Genomic DNA, 21,952 nt, shown 5'->3' with positions numbered 1-21,952 from the left:
CATATGCTTAGTTCATAGCAGAGTAACTGCAATCAGTGTGTCATTTTACCATGCATAATACTGAAGATTAATGCAAGATTTGAAGTAGGATTTTTAGACAAAAACTTTAGCACTAAAATCTGCCCTTGAATTTATTAAATTTGAAGAATTTGCTCTAAGTGGTTTAATTTTTTAAAAACTAAAATTAAAATAATTTCAACTAAAATTTACTAATTGAAAACAAAAAATGTCATTGCAAAATTTAAAATTAGGCAAAAAAGAGCAACCTTAGATAGATTTTGAATGTAAAAACTCCATCAGTTTCAAAGGCAAAGAAACTTATGTAATTCTTCTCTAGAAGCAAAGTTTTTTGCAAAATTGCCTAGCTTTTTTGTAATTTTATTACGTATCTAAATGCCTAATTTTAATTATTTTTTGCCGAATTTTAAAACTGAGTATTCTTATTAGGAGTACTCACTAATAAATGGAATTTGTACTAAGTAATTATGGGAAAACTGATTCTTAAGCAGAATTTAAAAACTACTTTTGCTGAGTTTTGGTTATTCAATGAAGTCTGCAATGTCAAGAGCACTTAAATTTCACCTGTTAAAGAGGCTGCTATTGAATGCTACCGACCCATAATCTTCATTGCTGTCATTCCTTGCTGCAGTGTTAATAGTGGAAACAGGATTTTTTCCTCCTTGTGAGTTTGTAGAGAAACTCACAGTTCCCGGTGGCATGATTCCACGGTGCTTCTTTAACTTTCCTGTTTTCAGCAGGTAAAACCAGGCGTTTCTTGCTTCTGGGTACAAAAGGCACCTCACCAAAAATATTAGAAAACCTTGCAGAGAGTTGGAAATGCAAAAGAAGTACTGGAAAATTATTTTTACATGACCAAATGCCATCGTTCCAAATACCCAAGTCACTCCAAGAAGAACCATGACTGTGAAAGCTCCACGAACTTGGGCTGCTGTAACCACTTGATGATTATTTGATGTCTTTGTAGTTAACCGTGGTGTAAATATAACCCGCGAGACGAGTATGAAAACTGTAAAATTGACTGCCAGTAGAATACAAGAGGGGGCCAGAAATGCACAATAATAAATCCATGGGTTTCGAGGAGACAGCATACAACTGAAAAGGAAAAAAGTAACATTTTTTATTGTTTGCAATCTTAATGCTGTATATAAAGAAAGAAAAGAACTAAATAAATGAAAGAGGAAGCATTGTTCATTTCACTAGGTACTAACATTAGAAGCTTTTTTGATTCTGTAAGAATATATAAATTATCTCCCTCAAAATTCATGTAGTGATAAAGTACAATCTCATACAATAACTGCTAAGGATGAGCTAGTAAGTAATTCTAATTACATAAGGTAGGAAATGAAAAAAGGTACAAATGCTGAGGGAGAAAGCGAGCTAATTGCTCTACAGCGCTTCTTTGACCTCTGTAGGTCTATGCCCTAATTTTTAATTGTTAAATGTGGTATTTTCAATAGTTTCTGAGATCTTCGTTTTGAATGAACTGCAACAAATCAAAAGTTATTTATAATCTGTGTAAGGATACGGTTTTACACAACTTCAACCTTAAAACTTGTTTTGAAACAAAAAGCCCAGACAGGATATGCTTATCTGAAAATAGGATGCAATGGTCTTAAAAATGAACAACATTTTATCTTTCAATTATATTGTATTTTGAAAAATTAGAACACAGAGCTTAAAATTAGGCAACAGAAATTTCTAAATAGTACGTAGACGTAAGTGATTCAACAGTACAGGATAATAAACATACTGGGTACCAGAACTTTACACTTGAGCAAAGGTGGCAAACACTTTTAACCAGGGGCCAAAAGTGTCTTTTTTTAGTGTATGAGACAATGGTGCTTGTATGATGATCTTTTGATGTGCTGGTTGCCAGGACATGATAGAGATTTCGTGCAGTAGAAATGTTTTAGACTAATTAAAATTTAAAATAGTATTTTATACATTTCATTTCCTATTTTTCATTTTAAATAAGCCGCAGACAGTGAGCTGAGGGTTACGACGACCCTGCTTGCGGACCAGCCAATGAAATATAAAATGTACACGTAAATTTTGAGGAACATGAAACAAAATAATAATAATATTAATAAAAGTCATTGATAATTAATCAATTTTTTAAATAAATTTACAGCTTTGCATACATTTTTATTACTATATTATAAAAACAGTTATTAAGTAATATGTACTTTATATGAGACGTAATCTCGAATGTTCGTTTGTGATTATTTTTTCCATGTTAGGTTTCAATTCACTCGTAGCCATCCTTAGTCACGAATGTAAATTTTCTTGAGTAATTTGGGATGCATATTTATTTTTCATGTATTTCACTAACAAAAATGATCTTTCAGATAAATTTGTTGATCCAAAGAAAACTGAATTTTATTTACCTAATTCAGAGAATTTCTGAATTTATCAGCATTTATGGGATCGTAAGAAACCCTAGCTTGGATGAAACTTTTCCTTTAACAAATAATACAACTGCAAATCAGTCAGTTCAAACTGAATCTGAATTGGAAAATCCTGCACATTAAAATTAAGTGGCATGTTTCTTAATGACAAATGTTATTTCAGTTTTTTTAAAGTCTTTAAATCTTCTGCGAAATCAACTTGTGTGCCATTTTTCTTTCCATACTTAAAAAATAATATCTCGATTTTTCTTGTTGTAACTATAATGTTGGAAAGTGATTTAACTATTTCTCCTTTAAACTTTCAACAAATAGAATTTTTTCACAAACATCCTGATTTTTGAGTACATGAATATTAAAAGTATTATTTTCTTGCTTGCAGGTCAATGTTTAGTTCACTCAAATAAATTAATATTTTATCTGAAAAGGAGAATAATTTAGCCATTCCTCATTATGCAATTCAGGAAAGTCATTCATTTTTCTTTAATCGACAAGAAAATTACGATTTCATTAAACAATTAAATCTCTTCAAAACCTCTCCGACGCTAAGGCATCTATCTCATGCCTGTAAATTACGCCATTTTGTAAAATTCACTTCCAATATTTTTTAGGAATTCAATAAACTGCTAATAATTTAGGGCTCATCCTTGGAAGAAATTCGCTACTTTTGTTACAAAATTAATGTCATGACCCAGGTTTAAAACTTTTTTAAAAAGCCGATAGTTACCGATCACCTATATTTTAAAATTGTTCCGAAAGTATTAGAGAAACACTGGTAGTTAATAGTTTCAACTAGTACAGAAACACTGGTAGTTCAACCTAGATACAGTTCAAAGTGACTGGCTATAGTATAGCTATATGATGCTTTCAAGATTTTCCTCATGGTGTGACAGACTTCGAACACTTAGACAGATTACTAACCAGTTATATACATCATGTGAGGGATTGTTGGGATATATATATCAAAGTATTTATATTGTCAAGCAAGGCCAGAGTTGCATCTTACATTTGTAATTGTTTTATTACAGTCCACTACTGAAAGAAAAATCGGGTTAATTTTTGAAAAAAATTTCCAAGAGAAAAAATAAGTCTCTAGCTCAAGGCCAGGAATTTTGAAGCACTTATAAAGGTAGTCAGCAGGTATTTTTAGTAGGCATAGCTGTGTCATCTGGGCAATTTAAATGTGATTCTGTGCATCTCTGTGTCATCTGTATCTTACTAGTTTTTAACCTTAGGGTTACTTGTAAGACCGGATTGGCTTCTGGAAATCTAAATGTCCAGAAGTTTGATATTATTCAGAATTTCAGATTGATTAAATTCTTATCACATATAATTTTTAAAAATTTTTGGAGTTTTGCTATTACTAGAACCAGACGTTCCTGTTTTAAATTTATATTATTCATATTCCTTGATTACAGTTAATAATTGACTTGAAACACTTTCTTATCTTGCAAGATGCAAAGATGTAGGCTTATTTTTGCTTAGTTTCTATGACCCATGAGAAGTTAGTAAGAATTTAAATTTATGCACCCATGTCTCCTTTTATTGAGTTGTTAAGCTCATGGTGATAACTCATTGATGAGATACTGATACTGTGCTTGAGATAAGTAGAAAGCAATATTCTATATAACATAATAGATGTAATCATCTTTTGCATCATTATCTCTGCAGGTTTGCTAGTTTCCAATGGTATTTTACAGAATATTTTTATTAATGCTGTCATAATTGAGACTTTTGGTACAAGTAGACAGATAACTAGTTTAATTTTGTTAGAATACAGATGTTTTTTAAAATGCACAATCATTTTCAATTTTTAAAGCGAAGCTGTTGTTCTAGACAATCCACTAAACTTCAGTTCCCTTGATTTCGTTTAGGCTTTCAAGAAGAGAATTTTTTAGAATTTCTTTGCTTGCAGAGCATGTTATTATTATTGGAAAAGTAATCAATAAGCTTAAATTTTAGAAAAGCTTTGCCTGTTGATCCTCTGTTGAGATTTTAATACTTGAATTTCTAGGTTTAATTGCTTTTTCAAAAATAAATTTCTATAATGTAATAGTTTGCATGTCATATTAATATAGCTAGTAGCACATCTATGACAAAAATGACTTAAAATTTGTAACGAATGCCTTTAGAGCTCTGGTAGATGAAATCATCCAAAGTCTAATATGAAACATGAAAATAAATGCACATGATACAGACATTAAGATAAATGTGCATTGGATTATAATACAATAAGATCTTTACAAGCGAAGAAACATCCATATGAACCATTTTCATATTTTCTCAGCATGGAAAAATTAATAATAGCACAATGTTGTTCCGCAGTAGCACAGTGCTAACATTATGAAATGCAAAGACAAATGCAATGTCTAATGATACAGTTTTGCATGTATGATATGTTAGTCAACAATTCGCTCACCCTGCGTAAGATCTTATTTTTAAATGAAATTAAAATAATTAAGTTGGTACTATTTTGTCTGAAGGAAGGAGATAACTGGGACTGTACGCATCTTGTCTAGAGTTGTAATAAGATTTATTGCTTCTAAAATTGAAAACTCGTGGCATTATCCAATAATGCGTAATTAAACATATAATTGCAAGTGTAGTGTCACCGCCAAATTCTTTTCCACTTACTGATTTAGCGATGCAACAACAACTGAAGTATGTTCGAGTTGTTCTGTCGGTAGCGTTTCTTGCAGAAAAATAGTATAGGGGAATGCTTTTAGCTAAAAAAAATTGGAATTCGTTAATTTCACAAGACAAGTCATTAAAATTAACCAAGAGGATAAAGAAGATGGCAGTGATCTAATTATGAAATGGATCAAAAGTTAGTTTTCTCTTCAAAGAAACACAAATAAAGCACATTTTATCTACTACATTAGATGTTTCAAATAGATTTAAAATCACACTTACAATTCTAAATCATCATAGTATGAATCAAGACCAAAAGAAGCTGTTAAAGCTACTATTATGAGTGGTCCACCTGAAAATTTAAAACAAATTTTAAGCATTTATTTATGTTCATTATTTCGTACATAAGTTAATTAAATAATAAGCTTTGCATATTAACGAAAATACCTTCTGTGTTACTTTTTAGTTTTTGCTTTTCACTGCTTATACACTGAAGAACCAAAAGACAATAACAACTTATCATCCATAGCCTATAATCATAACCAAGTTTAAAATCTAATAATCTGCAGTCACTTTTGATTTAAATAAAGTAGAAATGAGTACCGCTTATTTTAATTTCTATATAAAGTCATGGGCAATCATATTGATGTACAAAAATAGAATCATGCAGTTAAACTAAAATTTTACTGCCATAATAATACAGATGGATGTTACACTTAATTTCAAAAGCTGCAGAACATTTACAAAGAGTTTTATAGTTAGCAGGCTTGTAAGCTTCAGTAATACCTCAGGCTGCGTAGTTTCAATGGTATATCCTGCAGTTTATCCATAAATGATGTGGTTATTCATACTTTTTTGTTTTTCAAAATTAAGGTAAACAAAGTTCTTTTTTAATCCAAAGTATATATTTTTTCATAGTTTGCTAGATTTTAACACTAGTTACGATGGTTTTTGTTCCATTAGAATTCCACTTTTGATAAAACTTCACAGGGAATCAAAATTACATTTGTAGTTACTATTTTAAAATATTTAAACTAAGGCCTAGTTAAATTTCACTTTTTTTATTTTTATTTTTTTTTTTTTCACTACCCATGAAAGCAAAAAATTTTATTAAATATATCTAGTAACAGAAGCATCCAATAGTCCATGTACAATTTTGCTTAGTATATCTCAAAAAATGGACGAAAATATAGAGCAAAAATATCAATATTTAAAAATGTAGCAGCAAATTTTTAAACATTTTATTTAAATAAGCAAATAATAACAATTTCTTCAATTTTCACTAAAACTTTGAAAATGCAAAAAAGTGTTGGAAGTGTACTCTGTCCTTTTCAGTGAGGGGAAATGTGTCTTGTATAGTGAGGTTGATAACTCGATAATTATCCGATTTGCAAAATTATGCAGTATTCTCCTTAAGAGCAGGGTTACCTTCTTGAAGAATTAAGGAAACTGATTGTAATTCACAATATGTATTGAGAACTCAAAGTCTCCCATTCAGGTACACCTAAAATTAGTTTCACTCATGAAATTGAACCACGCATTTCGAAACTCAGAATTTGCACTGCATACTTAACTTTTGGAAAGCAATGTATCTGTCTATATGACGAGGGTTATGATCAGAGTAATGAAATTTATAAGCCTTTGCTATTAAATTTTCCTTAGCTATATTATACCATAGTTTTAGGTTCCACTGATTTGGAGTTCAAATGTTCTTTGAAAGAACGGGATGAATTATTTTTCCGTTAATGAACTGATAAAATGTTTTCCCCTTCCATACTCAATTTTCAAAACCACCTGATGAGATAAACAAAAGAATTTTGAATTTTTTGCTTTTCCAATGTGTGCACAGACATTTTATGAAATGCTGTAGTTCAATTCTCGAAGATTACGGTTTACAGCTGTTTGAAAAATATGAGGCTGTTAATATTCTCTGTATCATTTCCTGATAACCTGTTTCTAAGATTTAAATATATTTTCAGGATAAATATAACCCTTTTTGAAAGATGCCAGAAGACAAATTCTCTGTAATCTATGAGTAAAAATTTTCAAATAATTCTTACCCCAAGCAAAGAAGCATCTTTTAAGAAGGAAATGTGTCTCTGATGAGGCGAAAACATGAACCAGAAGTTGGTACATATTTATAGCTTCAACGCACATCCACGTAAGAGAAGTCAGGACGAAGTAATGAAGAAACAAACCCACAGCAGCACACGCATTTCCGCCATTTGCAGGCTCAGCTGCTCCAGTCAAAAATATCGCATTCATCATAAGCAAAGAGAAACACAAGTTCAACAAAATCTTTCCCGGGTGGTCTCTGTTCAAGCACCTGAAATTTGCATTAAGTATTAAATTTCTGAACTGAAAACTATAGCATGCTCTAAAAGGGAATAAAATTTGATTAAGAATGAAATTTATGAAAATGAGTGCAAAGTGTGGAAAATACTTTTTTCAGCTTTTGCCACTACCTGTTTTTATAGCATCTGGAATATACAATATCGGACGCATTTTCGTATTAACATGTGTATGCTAATATGAAATATGTATTCTTGTTTGAGCTCTTTTTCTCACATATTTGAATATACTGAAGAAGGGGTATTCAGATGGATTGTATGCATATTGTTCCTGAAATTATAGATAAACAGCAAACTCTGAAAGTGGAATAATTAGGAGTATTCACATTTACATTGATGGTTAAAAGGCAAGCTTGCGACCTGCGCTGGAGAGTTAATCAAAAACTTTGTTCAGTATAAGCCAATGGGTAGAAAACAAGAGGTTCTGAGCACAAGTCGCAAACCATTCCTGGATAGAAGAAAGCGGGTAGAATTGGCAGTCAGATAGGCAGTGATGCATTAAGCATAATCTGATACTGATGATGATGCCTTAAGAATAACAGGCTGCACATTATATATTTATACTTCTTAGATATGCAAAGGGCTTTCTGCTACAAATAGGCTTAAATAATTCTGTTTCACTATTAATTAATACTACATTATTAACTATTCATAATAAGGTTGCATCATGCATATAAGAGAGATTAGTTATGAAATAGCATTATTGCTTAGGATTAAGCAAACTGATAATGCATTGAGTTTGGAAAATATGACTGTTTGTTAAGTGAGGATTGCTCAGAAGTAGAGAAATTTGAAGACAAATATTTTGCTATTAAAGCACTTTAGCTATAAACATAAGATACATCTACAAGAAGTTTTTGCACTACTTAAAAATTGATCTAAAGCTTCCGGGATTAAATACCAATAACCTATTATCTCGAAACTATCAAGACCGGCCTTCATTTAAGGATTTGTTTGTATCATCAATTCATGATAACAAATCACTACCTAATTTTAAATCTTGTAAATAAATAAATTATAAAAATTTTTTTATCTTAGAGGTGTGCTGCTTGAAGATGCAGTGAAAATAGTTAAGCACATTCCTGTTTCAGAAATTACATAGGAAAATCCTTGAAATTAGCTGTCTAAGAGGTATTATGACAAAAAAACAAATAGTCATTTAACAGTTAAATACCTTCTTAGACCAGCAATAATTAATAATAAATAATAATTCATAATAAGACAACAATAATTCAAGCCAATCTTTTAAGTTAAGGTAGCTGGCTGATATTTCTAATGAGGTAATTTGTGTTTTGGATTCGCATATATTTATAAAATAGATAAGTGGCTAATTTTTATTTTCTTACAAAAGGCTGACCCTGATATTCATTATTTATATTCTCAAAAAGTAAATGGTGACTTTCTACATCTGATAGTTTCCTGAAAATTTTAATTAATATATGTGCTTGATTATAAATTTGTAATTTTGAACACAAAAAGAGAACTTAACCAGAGTGTTTCTAAAATTGTTTCTAGGTCAAGTGTAATGGGAATCGAAGCTTTGAATCTGCTTTTTATCAGTGAAAAAAAAAAGTAAAATATAAATTGTGGGCTAGTACTTACTCCTTGAACAAATGTGCAAAATTTAAGGAATTATCTGTAGTATCAGAAACATAGTGAAAAATATACTTTGTGATTTAACTGCTTTAGTGATAATCATTATATTGGTGTTACGCTTTTTAAATTTAATTGCTATTTGCTGTCGAAAACATAATACATTACTTCATGAGAATACTAAATCAGCTTTGGTTCATAAAGGATCAAAGGAATATCTCAAATTTTAGTGATTTTAACTCTAATAAAGCATGTTATTGTGCTGAAAAGAAACAGAAAGTAGCATTGCTTCCCATATCAATCATTCTAATGTTATATTTACTTGGAAAAAAGCATAGTTATTCTGTTCTCCTGGATAGTGGTTTCGAATCTGATTTTATTTTGGGGTCTTGTGCATAAAGGTTGGCGCTGAAAAGAATTAATATCCGATTTACTGTTAAGGGTTTAGCATTCAGACATTCTAGTACTACTAAAAGGCATGGTCAAACTAAACTGTCCGTGACTTCAAAATTCAGTTCTAAGAGGGAATTTGCAATTGAAGCTTACTTGTTAAATAAACTGACATCTCCCCCTTCCATCCAGTAAAAATGATTGTAATGCTGTGCTATTCATAGATTCTATTCTTTTAGCTGATCCTCAGTTCCATAAGAGAAAGAATTCCTTTTCGTTCTAGATGTCGGAAATGAATTGAAAGATTCAATAACGACATAAAATACGTATTTCGATTTCATTCCTTCAGGAAATAATGAAAATGCATTTTATGGTAATGAGGCGGCAGTTACATTACATAGCCTTTATGCTGAGTTAAACATTAATTTCTTCAAAGAGCTGCAGTGACTAACAGAAAGGAATTTCAAAGCACTAATTACCAGGTGGAATTCTGACTACAGATTCGCTTCTATTTCGAGGCTCCATTGAAAACCTGGGAGATAAAGAAGAAGCGGTGATTTCACGTTTACTTGCCACACAGCGCAAATTTAAGCAAAATCTTAGCTCGGAGAAAGGTTGAAAAGAATTATGTCTGAATATGAAGACTGAGTCATATGAGTCTAGTTAAACGACAAACAAGTGTACCTGAAAGTACGTATTGTCTCTTCCTTATTATTCTGTGCTTGAACCAGATAGCGCTGCTACAAAATTGTGTATAATGTCCGATGTCTTGTGTAAGTCTACCAGGAGTAAATCTGGATTTTATATTATTCGTAGGTCCGAGTATTCAGTGTGATGTAGTTTTGATATTTACAAGTTTCAGAAGACGTGCTGTAGATGCTATGACATTGCCAAAATGTACAGGCATATTCTTGTACCTGGAGAAGATAAAAACTTCCAAAGAATTGTTTGGCATAACAGCTCAAAGGAAAGTGTACGAGGGTATCGATTAAACACGTAACTGATGCTGTGGTTCCTTCTTCATTCCTAGCAAACAAGATGATTGAAAAAATAGCAACGGGCTTTGAAAATGGACTTGTTGCGTATCCCAAGGATAATACAAAACTGCTGAAGAGACTGATATTTCTTTGAAAGTTATCCGATGTACTGGAAGCTAGAGGTTTTAAACTAAGAGAAGAGTCTATCGATTGCCTTTATTTGAGCCAATGATTTTTCAAACTCTAAAACTGGTTCATCCGACTTGCAACTTATGCTTAATAAAAGTTCTAAGGTATTGGGATTACACTGGGATTCAGAATCAGATGCATTTGTATGTAAGACTTCCTTGACTGCAGAAACAAAATCTTACAAAGCGTAAAAGGTTATCGCAATAATCCAAGACTTTTAAAACGTCTGGGGGGGGATTTCTATCACCGGGCTACGATAGGTGTGGAGATCACGTATCAACAGCTTTGGATTTCTAATACTGATTGAGATGATTCGATTCCTAACAGTATTGCTGAAAAGCGGATTTAGCTTCAAAGAAAATTTCAAGCTGATGAATCTTTTAAAACTGCTAGATGTATTAACGAAGAGAACATGCAGTTAAATGCATCAGTTTGAGATGCTTCAGATATTGCATATGCAACAGCGGAACGGCAAGAGCTTGAAGATGAGGTCAGAGTAAATAATAGTATCTTAGCTAAGAAAACCAGGACTGCTCCTCTTAAGCCCTTATCTGTTACTAGATTGGTGCTAAGAGCAGCTCGTTTACTGTCAAAGCATATTAGTTCCTTCCAGAATATTTCGAATAACTTAAATTTGAAATCTTAGCAAGGACTGATTCTAATGTTGTAATAGCATTGCTTATACAGTCTATGGGTTCTTTTGGGTAGCATAAACTGTAGACGCTATGTAGAAGACGAAGTAGCGAATATTCGCTATGTCTCTTGAGACATACTGTAGAGGAAAGGTTTAAAATAACCTTTTTATTTAAAACTAAATTAAAACAAATGCACGCACTTGGTGCTCACAAATCACCACCACTTGTGGCTAACGTAAATTTAACAGAAAATAAGAATGTAACAAATCACAAATAAGTTAAGATGTCTAACGACTGGTTCCTTAGCTTAACTAAACGCTAAATCGTCTGCACACGGCAAAGTCGAGCTTAGAAATATCTGTAAAAGCTGAAAGGTGTCTCAAACAACGAGATAGTATACTGGTAGAGAGCGTATTGCAACCTTCAACCTGTTCCAACATTAGTGTCACGTGACTGCTGCGCGAAATCCGAAAGTCTGGAAATACTTTACATTGCTTTCTATGGGACGAAAGACTGCTGCTCTGCTTGGTCACATAAAATTTAAGTAAAAATGGTTATTCGCTGCAGCGCCTACGGATGAAAAGAAAGTTTCGTGAAAGGAGGACTTGTAACCTTTCATAGGTAAGTTAAAACTGCATGATTTATTATTTTATTTTCAGTATTTTTTGTCATTTTACTATCTCTGTTGGATTGGTTGGAAAGTTTCAGCCATATTGTATAAGAAAATTGCCGCCGTATATGACATTTTGAGCATGTATTATTAGCATCAAAATGTATTAAATACTGTGACACTATTTACTGGAATCACCCTTTACAAATAATTGAATTTTATATGTTTTTTTCCGTGTATTCCGTTGAAATAGAAAGCTGCGCCAATTGGCGTTAACCTTTTTTCGCTAAGTCGTACGCATTTTGATTTCATAAACAATTACTGCCTGCGATAAAAAAAAAAAGAAAAATGCTATTATTAGCATTAAATTATTGAGAAAAGATTGTGCGATATATTTACTTTGTTAAAAAAAAAAGCTGAAGATCTTGATTCATGCAACATTGAACATAAACAGTTAAACAGCATTATTTTAAAAATCAGATTACTTTTATAAAGCTCAATGCTTTATCATTATTTTCTATAAAATCAATTAAAATAAAAATAATCTGGATTATAATTCTGTCTCATCTACGATGCTGTTAGAAATTTATTATAATTGAAAAAATGTGATGTGAAAAACTTACCGTATTTTAAATAGTATTTTTTAAAAAAAGGAGAGTGAGAGAATTTTTAACTGTAATATCGTTTTGGTCCTAATAATATAATCTCAAGTAATATAGAATAATAAACTAGTAATATAATCTCAAGAAAAGAGAGGCAATCAATGGCATAAATACATATTGTATATACAATGTGATTTTCTTTTTCTCTTTAGGATGCAATGCATTAAAATTAAACGAGATTTTTTTACTTTCTCAAATATTATAACAGTAGTGCAATTAATTTTTTAACGTTATTCAAAATTAAAGTTTCCATCTCAATTTTTTTATTATTCATTTTAGATTTTCTTCCTAAAATTATTTAACCTAAACATCTTAAACAATGGTGCAAATAATTTAAAGCGATTATTAAAAATATAGATAAAATATACAGGAAAAAAGGGGTTAAGTTATATCTAAATATAATTGTAAAAAATCGAACAACCTAATTCGAGGCCGTTGTCTGCTGACTGCTAGCAGACAGAAATAAAAAGCACTACCTGCCATAACAAAAGCGGGCCAAACTGGCGATGAACAGCCTAAGCTATCACTCCCCAAGAGCATTAGTCACGTGGTATATGTTGGAGACACCATAGCAGACGAATTCTCTGTGGGTGAGCCGTCTACCTGTTATATGAAGTCGTTGGTCTCACACCGACTAGAGAGCTAATTTCAAACACGCAGCATAAACTCGGAACTAAGTCCGCTACTACTCTATTTGAGCTCTTGAAACGCAGCTTAAATACTGCTTCTGAAACACGTTTAGATTTGCATCTACGTCATAACAAATTTACATTCCGGCAGAAAACTGAAATCAGGAGGAAAAGGAAAGGGAAACTAGAAATAATTGGCTAGAATAAAATAAAGTCCTTACAAGGTATTATCCATTCTTCGTAGATGGAAAACTTTTAACGCTAACCGAATGTCGGAAATGTTGGAGATTTGCTCTGAGATCTGGTATTATTTTCCGTCTGAGCGTAATTCAGCAGACCTATTTTCCAGAAAAGCTTTTTGAAACAGTTCATAATAAATCGATTGTGATGATAGGACCTAGTCGACTGAAAGAAGCCCATTTGGCATGTCCGATTCTGAATTACTCAGTGTCATTGAGGAGCAGAGTGCGTCGACTGAAGAGATGGATTTAAAGCTATATTTTATTGTTATACTAGTTTATAAAACGAAACTTTAGGTAATATCTTAAACAACAAATCTTTCGTAAAAATATCGTACGAATTGTATGCTATTGTAAAAGATTTATTAAAAATTATAAGATACAAAACTGCTAAGTTATAAACCTTTGGATGAAATTCTGCCAACTACTTTGGAATATAAAGAAGCATTGAGACATTTAATATTACGGGTACAGTACGTGCATTAAGTACATTAAGATGCAATGCAATTATTAAATTACAAGAGACCTCCGAAAAATAGTGCATTGTCAGCGTTAAATCCTTTTCACAAAAGTACAATTAGAAAGACCATTTTTAAACTGTGGCATCGACTATGCGGACACAGTAACTCTGAAATATGATAAGGGACGTTGTGCTTGGGCTATTTGCTAATTAGGGTAATGTAAAATTGATTTTGTTTACTTAAGTTAATGTATATATTAATATATTGGATGCATGTTATTTGTTAGATAACGTATTTTCTTTCTAAGTGTTCCATTCAAATCAAAGTAAAAGCAGATACGTCTTAGAGGCCAAGGAACAAAACGTCAGACAGATAAATCTACGTTTACTGAAACAGATACGTTTACTGAAACAGATACGTTTCAGTAAACTAATATAATGAATGAAATATTCAAGTCCTCTAAGACTCACTCCGCGTGAAGTTTATAGTATTATTTTTCATCTGCACCTTTATTCTTTATCTTGAATAATACGCTGCTGTCCATTAAAATTGCAATACCAGGAAAGAATGATATGATGAACGTCAAAATCACATGAAAGAAAGAAGAAGCTGGGATATGCACATAGTTATTATTTCAGCGCATTTAGACATTATCTGAAGCACTGCATAAAAGAAAAGTTGTGTACTGTGTTTCTCATTCGGAAAGCACTTTGTAAGGTCAGAGTTGCAGAAATGCTGATCAGCAAGTGTTGGAATTCGATAGAGGCAAGATCGTTGCCAATCGAGAGTGTGAATTATCGTTACATGATATCACCCGCCGCACTGGGCTACATCCAGCCACTGCCATGCATGTATGGAATCAGTGGATTTCTGAGGGTCATACTAAATGACATGCAGGATCTCAACACCCTCCCCTGAGTAACCTTCGAGAGAGCCGCCATATTGTGAGGTCAGCCCTGGAAATCCGTACAACCACATAACGGACCATTAGTCAGGAAATGGGCATGTTTGAAGCACGCCCAGTATCCGCTCGTACGGTGCATCGACGTTTGCAGCAGCGTGAACTATCAGCACGGACACCATTATTTCGGCTTCCCTTGACAATATAGTATAAAGAGAGACGGCGACTATGGTGCCCCGAACGACAAAGCTGGGTACAGGAGTGGCACAATGTCATCTTTTCAGACAAATCTAAGTTCTGCATGTAGTATCCTGATGGTCGTATACATGTCTGGGGGCTCCGAGGAGAGTGCACGTCGCCTGCTTGCATTCGATATCAGCATAGGGACCCTGCAACTAGTGTGATGTTTTGGGAAGCCATTGAGCACACGAAACACACATATCTAGTTCAGTTCAACGGCCATTTGAACGCAGATTGGTACATTTCTGAAATCTTACGTCCAGTGGTTGTGCTCTATCCTTGAGGCCTGCCAAACTCCATCTTCCAACAAGATAATTGAAGACCACATGTTGCACGTTGTGTTGTGACCTTCCTCGATACACAAGTTATTCGATTGCCGCCCTGGCCTACACGGTCTCCAGATCTGTCACCCATTGAAAACATCTGGTCATGAGTTGCTGAGAGACTGGCCCGCCATTCCTCTCCAGCTAAAACGGTTGATAATGTGTGGCATAGACTTAAAGCAGCATATAATGAGTTGCTCATTTCGGTCATCGAAGCCCAGTTCGACTCCATGCCTAACCGGGTAAGGGTCGTTTTAACTACCAGGAGTGGTAGCTGTTTCTATGGATTTCGCACCCCTGTAAACCCTAAAAATTGCTTACAAATTTAACTGTTTAGGTACAAAAAATATCATTTTTGTATCTGCTTTCTTTCGTGGTGTTGCAATTTTAATGGCCCGCAGTGTAATAAACGCTGATAAAATGTCTTGCTTTTTCGTACATAACAGCTTCAGCCATTTGCTCTGATAGTAAATACGTACTTTACAAAAGTCCTTCCCAAATTTAAATATGTTGTTGCGTGCATACGTGTTCGTGATTGATTGAATGGACACAGAAAATGCATGATAAAATTTATATTCCCTAAAGAAACACTTCGTGAAATTTCCCCCAAAATATTCGTACAGCTAGTAAGGATTTAATTTAAATTAACCAAATTTCTTTTTATTTTAAGTTACCCTTTTCTGTAAACTCTTATTTCAACTTCCCTTCAGAATGAGCTCGCGGTTCAGCTTTATGCTAATTTATGTTGGAGCCAAGTTTTGTATTTAAAGGTTAGTGAGAAACTTCTTAAGTGTGAGAAAGCTTTTAGTCTCAGACCACTTCGGTTCGGTGGACGTTCGCCAGACTAGTTAGTATTTAAATTCTTACGCCTTAGCGCTATTACTCTAATACTTATTGAAGCATTTTTAAGTGCGTTAGTACTTAGCTAAGGCTTTCTACGCACCATAGATAGGCCAATCTGGCGTTTAAGCTCTGAGAGCTGCGACTATTACAATTTCTACTAAAGCTTTACTTTAAATTGTTTGATTGTTCAGTTTAGACCCGAGAGGGGTCATTATTTTTCTGTTATCACTCCCGAGCTGGGAGTTGCTGTAAATAGTGATTTAAATAAAAGGGTATTTTTACACCCTTCTTACGTTGTCGTTCTTCTAGCACTCACAAGAACATAGCTGCATTCAGCTCACTGTTCGAGATCAGGACCTTGATATTGTTACCATTATGTTTACCAAGAGTATGCATAGAACACTTAGTCCTGACACTGGCGCCCGAAGAAAAATAAGAGGATGGCCTGAAAGGCAAGAAGATGAACCTGAGGTACCAGCAGTACCTGTACAGAACCCGGAATTACCACCTCCTGCCCTAGAAGGATTTGGCTACATTGTGCAAACTATGCGGGCATCCATGAAGCCAGCGGTAAGTTTCGACGGCAGGACAGCCGTAATTAATTTCGTGAAAAAACTGGATGCACATTTCACGTTATATCGAGTCCACGAGTTTCAGAAAGTCACGCTTGCTACCAGCGCTTTGAAGGGCCAAGCGCTAAAGTGGTTTAAATATATTGGAAAGAATCTTTTGGGTGAACCAGGAAGCCCCACCTATACGTATGAAAATTTTAAAAGTTGTTTCGTGAAAGCATTCCCGGTCGTACGAGATCGATCCAGACTAGAGGCGGAACGTTTTAGCAGATATCAAGAAAAAATCAAAGATTTGTCAGATTTTATTTTAAGAAAGATTCAAGTTTTCAAGCATTTGTATGGAAGTCGTCCGGATCCTGAAATCATTCAAGTTATAATCCCTAGACTACTACTGCCCCAAGTTCAAGATTTTATCGAGCTCAGAAACCCAACGACTTTGGATAAATTATTCGAACTCGCCGTGCAGTTGGAAAGTCGAAGAGCTGCAGACAACGAAAGACGTCACCAATTTGAGCGAAGAAGTCAGTGGAATACGCCAAGACCGCAGCAGAAGCAACAACAGAACTACGGGAACAAGGCGAAGCAATGGCCGAAGAAAGATGGATCCCCAAGACGACTGACGAACGGCGAAATTTTCATCGTAAAGCAGAGAAAAACTCAGAAACTGGGCAAATTAAGAAGGATTCGGCTAAGCAAGATTTAAACCAAGGGGGATTTCTTTAAGGAAGGTGGAGAAATCCAAAGTCCTGAAAAATCCTTCCACGATTAATTTAAACACCGTAGTCGTTAAAAATTTAACTTTACCGAAGATTGAAGTTTTAATAAATAATATACCGGCGACGGCTGCTTTGGATACAGGTGCGCAAAACAGCTTCATTTCTGAATTTTTTTCAAGAAACACTTCCGTCGTTATAGAATTTTTAGTGCAAAAGACACGAATGTTATAGAGGCCCAAGGAGAGAAGTGTAAATGTCTAGAAAAAGTATCACTTTTTGTGCGTATATATATATATATATATATATATATGGTCACTTTACTTAACCTGTTCCGCCAAACTGAGTTAATGGCACTACAGGGTTAGGAAGTTATCCTATTCATTGCTAGCAATCTGACGGTTAGGCCGCCTTTCTACATTTTACTTTAATCTGTAGTTTCTTGGATATAATTATTTTCATTCACTTGCTTCATTATCTCTAAGATGCAACGACGAGCAGGTAAAATTTTTATTTTATATTGTGCGAAACCTGCAAACATGTGTTATCCTTGGCGTGGACTTTTTCAGATAGGCAGAAGCCACAATTGACTTTCAGGGAGCCAAGCTAACAGTCACGATGCAACCAGTTAACAAGAAGGACGATGAGACCTCGGAGCTTGATCTACCACATTTGCCGGCAGAAGAGAAAAAAAAACTGCAGGCTTTGGTAAGTGAATTCTCAAATTTAGTGATGTACCTGGTTTCACTCAGGTTCACCAGTCATGAAATCCAGACCGGGGATGCCCAACCAGTAAGGCAGAAGTTATACAGATATGATAAGGTTAAGGAAGAAATAATTGAATTTCATATTAAGGAAATGTTGAAGAATAAAATAATTACTCCTATTTCTAGCAGTTATGCTAGCCCAGCAGTTTTATGCAAGAAAAACAACGAGTTCCCGATTACACACCCGAAGCGGTGGCGTTTCGCTGTTCACTATCGTAAGTTGAATTCCGTCACAAAATATCCCGTATATCCTTTACCTATTATCGAGGAGGTAATCCGCAATATTATCTCCACGAAGTACATGTCCACATTAGATCTTACGAGTGGGTATTTTCAGATTGGGGTAAAACCTGAAGATGTCCCCAAGACCGCCTTCATAACAAACACTGGCACATACGCATTTCTTAAGATGCTTTTCGGTTTATCCGGCACGCCGGCAATTTTCCATAGATGTATGGACATTGTCTTAAGACCGGTCCTTGGTAAGAGTACGTTCATTTATTTGGACGATATTATAATTACAAGTAATAGTTTGGAACAACATTTAAAAGATTTAAGACAAGTATTTTTATTGTTAAACGAAGCCGGTTTAAAAGTAAATGCATCAAAATGTAAAATTGCCGCAAAAGAATTACATTATTTCGGATTTAAAATCTCTCAGAATGGCATTGAAACCAAGATTATACCAAGATTACCAAGATTATTGTCCAAGATTATAGCTATCCAAAATTATCCTGCTCTTAACACAGCTAAAAAGTTATCATCGTTTCTGGGTATGTGTTCATACTATAGATCCTTCATAAAAGATTTTGCTAAAATACCTGAGCCACTGCTTAAATTGAAGAGGAAGAAAGCTATGTTTTCGTGGTCAGCAGAAGCCAACTCGGCATTTAAAAAATTAAAAGACGCCCTAACTCAAGCCTCCGTTTTAAAATTCCCGGAAGGGGATAAAGAACTAGAAATTTTAGCGGATGCTTCAGATTTTGCGGTTGGAGCAGTTCTTTCCCAAAATGGGCAACCCGTGGCCTTTTTCAGTCAAACTTTAAATGAAACCCAGAGAAACTATTCGGCCACGGAAAGGGAAACTCCAGCAGTTTTATTAGCGGTGCACAAATTCCGCGTTTACTTTGGAAGTTCTCCAGTAACTGTGTATACCGACCATGCTGCGGTCACCAGACTCTATTCCGAAAAAAATTCATCGCCGAGATTAATAAGGTGAGCACTTAAGTTACAAGAATATAATCTAGTAATTAAAAACACTCCGGGAAAAGAGAATGTTGTGGCCAATCCTTACGGAATCCTGCATAAACTGGCCACGCAGAAATCTTCCAGCCGGCACAAGTGCCAGTGCAGCCAGGGAATCTACCACAAACAATTGACTTAGCAGGGTCCACGGCCACAGCACTGCTTGATGCAATCTTCCCAGCGGATCCAGAACAGGATGACACGACGGCCCAGCGACTTTTGAGAAACTCCACAGAGATCCCAAGAACGCCAGAAGATGTCCCCATTAAATGCAGGAAATCACTCACATCTTCCGCCATCTACCACTGAAGAAGGCACCGGGTCCGGACGGACTTGATTATGCAATCTTAAAGGTCGCCTTCCGAGCACGGCCCACCTTCTTTCGCCTCTACTTCAATAAACTCCTGCACCACAGAGTATTTCCACAAGCTTTCAAGAAGGGACACGTGGTACTTTTTCTCAAAAAAGATAAGAACCCAATAGACCCCTGCTCCTTTCGTCCGATCTGTCTCCTTTCAGCGTTGGGTAAGATCTATGAAAAGATCATAGTTAACAGGCTGAAGTATCATATTCACAAAAACAACTTCCTCAGTCCCAAGCAATATGGCTTCCGTTCAGGTTGCTCAACCACACATGCCCTTCAACGAATATATGATGAAGTCCAGCTTAATCGCTCACAGAATCTTCAGACTGCATTCATCTCAATAGACCTCCAGAGCGCTTTCGACACCCTTTGGTGGCCCGCCATCAAGCAGGCCAGAGAGGCGCAATGCCCGGAGAACATCTACCAAGTCTTTGAGAGTTATCTCACAGATAGGCAATTACTTATGGCAAACAATAATGGCATTGTTACTAAGACCCAAGTCAGAGGCTGCCCACAAGGGTCCTGTGCAGGGCCCTTGCTCTGGAACCTGACATTTAACAAAATCCTCGAAGCGACGTGGCCTGATCACACAACTATCATTGCATATGCTGATGACGCGGCTCTCCTTGTTAAAGGTCGCACACGAGACGAAATTGAAGCCAATGGCAGCGAAGCGTGCGCCAAGTTCGCAAGCCTATGCGAAGACCTTAAGCTGAGGATTTCTATCACCAAGTCTTCTGCACTCCTCATCCCAAGACCGGGCACGAGGCCTGTACATCGTCCCTGTATCCGATTACTTGGCCGCAACATTAAATTCATGGATACACAGAAGTATCTAGGAGTGGTCTGGGACTCTGGCTTAACATGGGTGCCACATTTGCAGCAACAGAGAGCAAAAACCTCCGCTATAGCCAGAATGACACGGAAATTTCAAGGAAGGAATTGGGGACTAAATCCCCACATTCAAAAAGTGCTTTATAGCACGGTGGTGGAAAAGATTGCGCTGTACGCAGCTGCAATCTGGGCTCAACCGATGACAACGAGGAAAATCAAGCAGTTAACATCACTCCAACGCCCTTTTGTCATAAGCATCTGCAGGGCATACTGCACAACAGCCACGAGCTCCGCCCTTACTCTAGCAGGTATAGTCCCTCTACACATCCAGGCCGAGCTAGAGGCGACATATACGAGAGTCCTTCACTTGAGGAAAGATGCCTCCTTCGCAGGTACTCGGTACTCTCTACAGTTCAGCACTTTATGAGCACCCCAAGACACCGCTGCACACACATCCAGCGCATAAAGGACTAGGGGTCCACACCCACATCATGCAACAGCCCAACAAGGAAATACAGCACATCAGCAACCATACACTTTACACTGATGGTTCTAAACATGCTGAAGGCGTTGGCAGTGCTTTCCTGCACTGTTGGCAAAGCCAAGAATTACATCATTGGAAAGGCCACCTAGGTGACAGCAATAGCGTCTTTCAGGCAGAAGTGATAGCAATTACAGCTGCTGTTGAATATCTAATAAGCCGAAAAATCTCAAAAGCTTATCTCTATACGGATAGTATGTCTGCCTTGCTGGCCCTAAGCAAACACAACCATGTTTTCCGTTGATCATCCGCCCTCAAAAACTCTTAAAAGATAACCCACAGGTACACGTGGACATGACATGGGTGAAAGCTCACGAAGGCAATGCAGGTAATGAGGCAGCGGACGTGCTCGCCAGAGAGGCAGCCCCAAACATCAACGCACGTCCCATCGCTGTTCCGGCGCCACCTTCCCATCTTAAAAGACTGCTGAAAGGCGCAGCAGTCCAGTGGTGGCAAAGAGTATGGGAACATGGAAACACAGGAAGAAGAGTGTATGGTTTTCTACCGATGGTGACAACGGAGAGACTCATAGCAAACGCTCCACTTACTAACTTTGTAACTGGGCACGATCCCTTCCCGGACTACTTCAACAGACGCACTATTTCTAATACGGATCGCTGTGTATGCGGGGAAGAGGGGACACCCGATCACTATATCTTCCGGTGCCCACTCACAGAACAGCACCATTTCCCGGAACCCACGAACATACCTGCCTTCCACAAGTTTATCCTTAAAAATAAAGCGGCAATCAACACAGTGTGCAAAATCGTTAACACCATTAAGGCCTACGGCCAAGACCTTTGCCTCCCATTATAA

At 35.7% G+C, this 21,952-nt stretch overlaps 1 protein-coding gene across 3 annotated transcripts in view; it reads right to left on the bottom strand.

Annotated features, from left to right (window-relative positions):
* Positions 1-21,952, bottom strand: part of LOC118183217 (uncharacterized) — a 199,147-nt gene that overhangs the window by 8,127 nt on the left and 169,068 nt on the right. For 2 of the 3 annotated variants that reach the window (XM_085809963.1, XM_085809964.1), the window contains exons 15-17: positions 7,118-7,383; positions 5,340-5,409; positions 583-1,113 (exon numbers count right to left, since the gene is read on the bottom strand). In XM_085809963.1, the coding sequence (XP_085666089.1) occupies positions 583-1,113; positions 5,340-5,409; positions 7,118-7,383 (867 nt within the window). The remainder of the gene's footprint in view (positions 1-582; positions 1,114-5,339; positions 5,410-7,117; positions 7,384-21,952) is intronic. The other variant, XM_085809965.1, reaches the window with a different exon arrangement.

This window comes from Stegodyphus dumicola, chromosome X2, assembly GCF_044657685.1.
Source record: "Stegodyphus dumicola isolate Sdum_Otavi_A_Nest chromosome X2, ASM4465768v1".
NCBI classification, from domain to species: Eukaryota; Metazoa; Arthropoda; class Arachnida; order Araneae; family Eresidae; genus Stegodyphus; species Stegodyphus dumicola.
This window is presented reverse-complemented; position numbering and strand designations above follow the sequence as displayed.